The sequence below is a fragment of the Scomber japonicus genome, chromosome 16 (genome assembly GCF_027409825.1).
Source record: "Scomber japonicus isolate fScoJap1 chromosome 16, fScoJap1.pri, whole genome shotgun sequence".
Taxonomy (NCBI): domain Eukaryota; kingdom Metazoa; phylum Chordata; class Actinopteri; order Scombriformes; family Scombridae; genus Scomber; species Scomber japonicus.
Window position 1 is genome coordinate 3,665,426 of NC_070593.1, and position 8,610 is coordinate 3,674,035.

At 44.5% G+C, this 8,610-nt stretch overlaps 1 protein-coding gene across 1 annotated transcript; it reads right to left on the reverse strand.

Annotated features, from left to right (window-relative positions):
- Nucleotides 1-329: 329 nt before the first annotated feature.
- gphb5 (glycoprotein hormone subunit beta 5) lies at nucleotides 330-6,099 on the reverse strand. The gene is made up of 3 exons (XM_053336225.1): nucleotides 6,066-6,099; nucleotides 3,772-3,917; nucleotides 330-521 (listed from the first exon to the last, which is right to left on the reverse strand). The coding sequence occupies exons 1-3, from the start codon at nucleotides 6,097-6,099 to the stop codon at nucleotides 330-332; spliced, it is 372 nt and encodes a 123-aa protein (XP_053192200.1).
- Between the last annotated feature and the right edge of the window lie 2,511 nt (nucleotides 6,100-8,610).

Here is an 8,610-nt window from a genome sequence, read left to right on the forward strand (position 1 = left end):
GGAAGGAACGAAGGAGGGTGGAAGGAAGGGAGGAGGGAAGGAAGGAGATAAGGAAGGAAGGAAGGAAAGGAGGGTGGAAGGAAGGAAGGAAGGAAAGAGGGAAGGAAGAAAGGAAGGAGGGAGGTAATCTCTATCTGTGTGTCCAGATCACACAGAGGTGATGCATTCAGTGGTGCTGGTCAGACAGACAGCACAGTGGGGGGAGGAAAGAAAGAGAGAAGGAGGGAGGGAAGAAAGGAAGGAAGGAAGGAAGGAGGTAAGGAAGGAAGGAAGGAAAGAGGGAAGGAAGGAAGGAAGGAGGGGCTGTAATCTCTATCTGTGTGTCCAGCTCACACAGAGGTGATGCATTCGGTGGTGCTGGTCAGACAGACAGCACAGTCACATCTCAGGGCTACAGGATACGTGTACATGGGGTCGACGTTGGGCAGGCAGTTGGGCAGTTTGACGGTGACCAGACGAGTCTCGTTGTACGTACAGACCCGCTGGTAGGACTCGATGAAGGGAGGGTCAACGACAGGCTTCTGTAAACACAAACGGAAAGGAAAAGACATCTTGAAAACGCTTCTTCTCATCTGATAAAGCTGATTAATATGGATATAATGAAAACTGGTCTAAGCTGTAAAACCCTCTGGTGGCCCGTCAAGTTATTTATTATTTAGGGAGGAAGAAGGAAAGAAAGATGGAAGGAAGGGAGGAAGATGGAAGGAAAGATGGAAGGAAGGGAGGAAGAAGGAAGGAAAGAAGGAAGGGAGGAAGGAAGGAAGGAAGGATGGATGGATGGATGGAAGGATGAAAGGGAGGAAGAAGGAAGGAAGGACGGATGGAAGGGAGGAAATGAGAGGAAGGAAGGAAGTAAAGAAGAACAGAGGAAGGAAAGGAAGGAAGGACGGATGGATGGATGGAAGGAAGGAAGGGAGGAAGGAGGAAGGAAAGGAGGACGGAAGGAAGGATGGAGGGGAGGAGGAAGGAAGGATGAAAGGGAGGAAGAAGGAAGGAAGGACGGATGGAAGGAAGGAAGGGAGGAAATGAAAGGAAAGAAGTAAAGAAGAACAGAGGAAGGAAAGGAAGGAAGGAAGGATGGATGGAAGGGTGAAAGGGAAGAAGAAGGAAGGAAGGAAGGAAGGAAGGATGGATGGAGGGGAGGAGGAAGGAAGGATGGAAGGAAGTAAGGGAGGAAAGGGGAGGAAGGAAGGAAAGAAGGACAGAGGAAGGAAGGATGGAAGAGAGGAAGAAGGAAGGAAAGATGGAAGGGAGGACGGAAAGAAGGACAGAGGAAGGAAGGGAGGAAGGATGGATGGAAGTGTGAAAGGGAGGAAGAAGGAAGGAAGGAAGGAAGGATGTAAGAGAGGAAGAAGGAAGGAAAGATGGAAGGGAGGACGGAAAGAAGGACAGAGGAAGGAAGGAAGGGAGGAAGGATGGATGGAAGGGTGAAAGGGAGGAAGAAGGAAGGAAGGACGGATGGAAGGAAGGGAGGAAATGAAAGGAAGGAAGTAAAGAAGAACAGAGGAAGGAAAGGAAGGAAGGATGGATGGATTGAAGGAAGGATGAAAGGGTGGAAGAAGGAAGGATGGAGGGGAGCAGGAAGGAAGGATGGAAGGAAGGAAGAGAGGAAAGGGGAGGAAGGAAGGAAAGAAGGACAGAGGAAGGAAGGAAGGAAGGAAAGATGGAAGGATGGAAGGAAAGATGGAAGGGAGGACGGAAAGAAGGACAGAGGAAGGAAGGGAGGAAGGGAGGAAGGATGGATGGAAGTGTGAAAGGGAGGAAGAAGGAAGGAAGGAAGGAAGGAAGGATGGAAGGGAGGCAGAAGGAGGGAAGGAAGGAGGGAAATAAAGAAGGAAAGAAGGAAGGAAGGAAGGAGGGAACAGTCAAAACAGACAGGGTCAATTTGACGACAGGAAGGTTAAGCAACCTGTCACAGGAGCCTAATTAATATGCACAAAAATCCACCTTTTATTAGAGTTTTCTTTTTTAATAAATAATTTTCTTCTTTTGTTTTTAGCTCGTCACTATTCGCACATAACTAATTTTCTCAGTGAACTTCTATTTTTGGTGATCAAGCCGTGTTTGACAGGAGATTTATGACACATCTGCAAAGCCTCTATTAATTGCTTGTGGTGTTGGAAGTTCCACAAATTTAATCTCATTCTGCTTTGTTGCGGTAATTAAAAGTTTCTCCCGGATCAAGAAAACTTCAGCTGAATGCACATAAGGTAAAAAAAATAAAATAAAAAATAAAAAATAAAAAACTGTAAATCCTGAAGCTAAGTAGTTGCAATTAGAGAGTGCGTCATGTGACCTGTGACCTTTTATGGTATCAGATTTGAACCTTCACCTCTTAACTGTTTTTACCCCTAGAGACGAAACATTGACTCCCTCTGCTCCCTCTACATATGACTTCCCCTCTGGGTAGAGCAGACAGGATGATGCAAAGAGTATCAGCAAATAAAAACCATGGCCTCCTACACACACACACACACACACACACACACACACACACACACACACACACACACACACACACACACACAAAAGCTCCACTGTAATAATGAAGGCGAGAGAATCATGAGCTTCCTAATGTCTCCTGTCAGTGAATACCATGTAGCGGATGAAACTTCAGATTTCACCGCTTTTTTTTTTTTTTTTTTTTTTTTTTGTAATCGGTCTACGGCGACTTATGAAATCCAATTGTGTCTTTTATGCACTTGAGGCATTGTTAAGGAAACCACTGCTGTCACTTCAATCTCTGGATTCAACGCCGCTTTCCCCATTCTTGCAGAACGCTAACTCAATTTCAGTGAACGCCTTTTGCTCCCCTCCGAAAAGCAGCGTCTGCAGCCCCCTCCGCCCCTCCAACCCCTCCGCCCCTCCCTGCAAGATTTACACTTCAGACAGCTTCTCATTACTGTGTGACAAAGCTTAGATCTTAGTGTGGTATTATAAACATAGGATATATATTTCTCTAACAGCACACATGCGTATATATGTGTCTGTTCATGTATTAGTGAATCTATCTGTTGCAGCAGCTGACTCCTCTTCCTGAGCTCGCAGCAGACCTTGCTTTGACCTCACTGTGGAGGAAGGAAAGGGAAAACAAATTTTCTCCTTGGGGATCACCCATCTCTATATCTACAGTATTTGTCTCCCTGTCTAACTGTATCTCTCTCTCTCTCTCTCTCTCTCTCTGTCTCTCTCTCTCTCTCTCTCTCTCTCTCTCTCTTTCTCTCTTTGCATTGAGCCGCCCGACTGGCTGAATCTGCATCTAATCCATCTTCTTCTTCTTCTTCTTCTTCTTCTTCTTCTTCGTCGTCTTCTCTCCCTCTTCAAATAAAAGCTGATGCAAACAGCAGACTAATTCTTCTGTGTAAAGTTGTCAGCTTTGCTTACGTCATCTCCCCGGTACAATCACATTTACACTCTTCTCCTCTCTTCTCCTCTCTTCTCTTCTCTTCTCTTCTCTTCTCTTCTCTTCTCTTCTCTTCTCTCTCCTCCCCTCTCCTCTCTCTCCTCCCCTCTCCTCTCCCCTCTTCTCCTCTCCTCTCCTGTCTTCTCTTCTCTTCTCTTCTCTTCTCTTCTCTTCTCCTCTCCTCTCTTCTCTTCTCTTCTCTTCTCTTCTCTTCTCTTCTCTTCTCTTCTCTTCTCCTCTCTCTCCTCCCCTCTCCTCTCCTCTCCCCTCCTCTCCTCTCCTCTCCTCTCCTCTCCTCTCTCTCCTCTCCTCTCCTCTATGTGTATGTGTGTGTGCTGTACAGTAGCTGCCTCCCAGCATCTCCTCACCTCCCAAGTCTCACAGCGCCCCCAGCAGGCGTCTGTGGTGATGTGCAGGCCTTTGCAACCAGGCTTCCTGGCAAGGAAAGTGAACTCCCGCACGGCGCAACCGATGAAACGCCGCAGGTTGACAGCTGACGCCTGGTGGAGGGAGTCTGGTTGGAGAGAGATCCAGAGCAGAAAGAAGCACAGCAACGGTCCAAACCTCCTTTTTTTAAAAAGTGGAGAAACAGCAGAGGTACAAGCAACAGGAACATGAGTGGATCTTTGTGTCTTGTGTATTCAGATTTAAAGGAAAGCTGAAAATTGGAGTAGTCTTGTTTGAATTGACTTACCATTGTGATTTCCTTCTCTGCAGGCTCATCTTAACTGTGAGTCACTGTCGGTGTCGTCCTGTAGCCAAAAACCACCACAGTGATCAAAACCACTAATTGTTGAATACACACGAGTAAAATATAGTGAAATATATAAGTTTAAGCAGGTTTCTCTCACTGTTTCAGCACCCAGGCCTGTACAGGTAGTATCTGCTCTGAAGTTACTCTTTAGCAGTGTGGATGTCCAACATGAACCGCAGTACTTGTCACTGTGCGCTCCTTAGACCCAAACCACCTGCTAATGGGACTAAAAGTACAAGCCGGGGCTTTTTATTATCCTGTGTCCTGCCAATCAGACGCTCAAGTCCTCATCTCAGTCTCTCTTCCCGACACCTTAAATCCCTTAAGGCCCTTTCTACCTGTCACTGCCCATCTAGTTCAGCCACCAGCTTGTTCCCACTCCATTAGCTTGATTAAGGGAAAGAGTCTGCCCTTTTGTTCATAGTCATCCACACGGAAAAGGAGGGGGGGGGGGGGGGGGGGACAACATAGTCAAACACAGTGCCTACCTGTGTCTACTCTCACTCATCCGAGCTCAATTAGCTGGCTCCGGAGAGACAGACCCTGCTCCTGTTCTTACATGCCGACTGTAATGACTTCACCCCTGAGCTCCAACGCTGCTGTTTGCCTTCTACTCTCTATTCATCCACTTCTACTCATTCTTTTCATTATGTCTTTTTCTTTCTTTTTTTTTTTTTGTTGCCATTGACATTTTCACATGACATTTCCACACACACACACTTAAAGAGAGAAAGCTGGATATTACTCAAGTCTCGCCACACACACACACACATATAGAGAGAGAGAGGAAGGATGCATATCTGAGGATGCGTCAGCGCTGGCAGGAAACAATGACAGGAGGAGAAAGAGATGTGGAGAAGAAGGAAGAATTGATTTGGGGGGTGAGTAAGCGCCTCATCAGCGTCTAAGGCCCCTGTGGGCAGCGGAGCAGAACTGCTCTCAAAGTAGTTTTGGGAAATGAATCTTTTTTAAAGTAAAGTTGAAAGTTGAAGCCAAGCAATTAAAGTTAGATTAGAGAAAATATTTAAGAGGATGAGCAAGGCGACAGGTTAACACCCCTTCTCAGACACTCTGTCCTCCTCGCTATCAGGAAGAATTACCCATCCGGAGGCTATTATTGAACAATGTGCATGGTGTGGAATAACAGAATACATGTAATTGGATAATGGAGGTGATCACAAAGAGGTTAATTGTAACACAGAGCAGAGGGAGTAAGCCTGGACTTTCCACAATCCTGCTTTTTTGAATTTCAAATTAAAGGTTTTAGCTAATTGTTTCCCTCCTTGTGAGTCATTAGTGTATATGAGGAAATGAATCTTCTCCATTTAACCCATTCTGATGGTTTTGAAGGAATATTCAAAATTGCAGCAACCAGGAGTCATGTTTTATGTCTGAAGCCAGTCTTTGGATACAGACATACTGCATACATGCATGTATTTCATAATTCATTTATAAAGTCCATACATGAATCATTACACAGATAGGATTGTACTAACTATCATTTTAACAATCAGTTCATCTGTTTATTGTTTTCCAGATTGACATACTCCAATGAAAGTGACTAAAATGACTAAAGTGACCTAAAAATATTAAGTTTATTATAATATAAGACAAAGAAAAACATCAAATCTTTTAAACTGAGAAACATGAACGAGGGAACAATTGGTATTTGCACTTGTTACTGACTTCAACTTCATTTTCTTTCACAGTTATTTTTATTGATTTTGTACAAATAGTGCATACAGACAGTGGCAGCATCTCCCACAACTTGTATAGAATGAGAGAAAATAAATAAATCCCTGCTCATGTTCTTGGATGTTATTCTCTTCACTGTGCAGGATGATGGATGAGACTTCCCTTTCACATTCATCTGCTCACCTTAAATCTCAGTGTAGGATCTCTACCTACAAGCATGATGTGTGACGACTGGTTTGGATCCCATCGTTGGTCCAGTATTCAACTTACACACAAGTTTCACACAATGTGGAAATTTGAAGCCTCCAGTGCACGTGTGAATGGAGGAGATGAGGAGGGGATTTATAAGGGGAGACATCTCGAGACATTTTGATATACTAAAAAAAATTATACTCATTTGCAAAGAAAGTGCACCTTTTATTTAACCTTCCTGTTGTCCTCAAGTCAAGGAAGGAAGGAAAGATGGAAGGGAGGAAGAAGGAAGGAAGGAAGGGAGGGAGGAAGGAAGGAAGGAAGGGAGCAAAGGAAAGGAAAAAAAGAAGGAAGGAAGGTAGGAGGAGGAGGGAGGGAGGGAGGGAGGAAAGAAGGAGGAAGGGGAGAAGGAAAGGAGGGAGGAAGGAAGGGAGAAAAGGAAAGAAGGAAGGAACAGTCAAAACAGACAGGGTCAATTTGACCCGGTAGGAGGGAAGGAAAGGAGGAAAGGAAAAGAAAGAAGGAATGTAGGAGGGAGGGAGGAAAGAAGGAAGGGAGGAAAGGAGGAACAGTCAAAACAGACGGGGTCAAATGACCCGGGAGGACGACACAAAGGTTAAAGCTCTGAAGGCAAACTGCTGCAGAAAAGTCAGCTACCTATAGATCATTGCTGCCTATTCTCTATGTTCTCTCTTAAGTCTCTCAGCTCTGATGGATTCTCCTCAGATCTTCTAACCAATTGGCTCAATCAGTCTTCGCTGAGTCCTTTGAAACTGTCTCACTCCCCTCTTCATTTAACTGAGCGTGCATCTCTCTCTTAAAAAGAATAAAAACCCATCCTGGACTGCTGCTCTTCCTTCAGACCCGTGTCCTTACTGAATACTGATGTTAAAATCAATGCAAAGGTTTTGGCACATTGATGAGAGACTGTCCTCCAAAATAATCTCCCCTGATTAAACTGGGCTTAAAATCAGCATTCATTCTTCAGTATTCAACTTTTATTATTTTATACTCTCTAACACTTACTGAGCCTGAATGCCTTCTCTTTTTTCTCTTAACCCTCCTGTTGTGTTCGAGTCAAGGGAGGAAGGGAGGAAGGGAGTAAAGGAAAGAAGGCAGGGAGGGGGGAAGGAAGGAAAGAAGGAGAGAGAAAGTAAGGAACGACAGAAGGAAGAAAGGGGGACGGAGGATGGAAGGGAGGAAAGGAAATAAGGAAGGGAGGAAGGAAGGATGGAGAAAAGAAGTAAGGAAGGAAGGTAGGAGGGAGGGAGGGAGGAAAGAAGGTAGGAGGGAGGGAGGAAAGAAGGACAGAGGAAAGAAGGAAGGAAGGAAGGACAGAGGAAAGAAGGTAGGGGGGAGGAAGGACAAAAGAAGGAAGAAAGGGAGATGGAGGAAGGGAAGAAAGAGAAGAAGGAAAGAAGGAGAAAAGGAGAGAGGAAGCACAGATGGAAAGAAGGAAGGAAAGAAGGAACAGTCAAAACAGATGGGTCAATTTGACCCGGGAGCACGACAGGAAGGTTAATAATAATAAATAACTATTTATAAACACACAAAAAAGTATATATATATTAAACCTGAATTAAGAAAATGGGTCACATATATGTAAAATGCTGCCTGTATAACTTTAATTATTGCATATTGGACAACATATACACTGATGGAGCTATATCTATAATAGGCTGATATTAACCTTCCTGTCATCTGTTTTGACTGTTCCTTCCTTCCTTCCATCTGTCCTTCCTCCCTCCTTCTCCCTTCCTTTCCTTCCTCCATCCCCCTTTCTTCCTTCCTTCTGTCCTTCCTTCCTCCCTCCTTCCTTCTTTCCTTCCCTCTTTCTTTCCTCCCCCTAACTTCCCCCTTCCTTCTTTCCTCTGTCCTTCTTCCCTTCCTTCCTCTTTTCCTTTCTCCCTCCCTCCTTTCCTTCCTTCCTTCCTTCCTCCCTTCCTTCCTTCCTTCCTTCCTTGACTCGAGGACAACAGGAGGGTTAACTAACCAATATATCAGGCTCTAATAGAAATTATAGGGTTAAATTGGTCAATCAGACTTTTATCAGTTCACAAATATCAGCAGGAAGCTTCTCAGTTGAGTTCAGTAAAGTTTTATAGCCAGCAGCAACATTCAGTATTGTGTACCTTCTTTATACATACAAACTTGCTGATGTTTGCAAAAAAGTCTTAAGACCTCCTCCAATGATCTCATAGTATGATCTCATAGTATGACTTCATGCCCACCTGCATCATTTCTTTAAAAACACAACGTTCCCTCTTCCACTTGTGCCTTGTCTCCGCACCTGGCGCTTATCCCAAAGCCTCGCCTTGACGCTATAGTTCCTTTTCATATAATCTCTCTGCTGCACTATATATCATCTCCTCCCTGGTCTATGCTGGCTCTCTCTCTCTCTCTCTCTCTCTCTCTCTCTCTCTTCTCCTCCACAGCGATCCTGGCTCATACTGGCCTCCGTTTGCTTTTACATATAAACTTTCTGCCAACACCACTATTATCAAACCTTCTTCTTCTTCTTCTTCTTCTTCTTCTTCTTCTTCTTCTTCTTCTTCTTCTTCTTCTT

Coding starts and splice junctions, on each gene's coding strand:
- gphb5 (XM_053336225.1), bottom strand. CDS start 6,099: ATGGGATCCAAACCAGTCGTCACACATCATGCTT. Junction 3,918..6,065: donor AGTCGTCACACATCATGCTT/GTAGGTAGAGAT, acceptor CTCTCCAACCAG/ACTCCCTCCACCAGGCGTCA. Junction 522..3,771: donor GGCGCTGTGAGACTTGGGAG/GTGAGGAGATGC, acceptor TTGTGTTTACAG/AAGCCTGTCGTTGACCCTCC.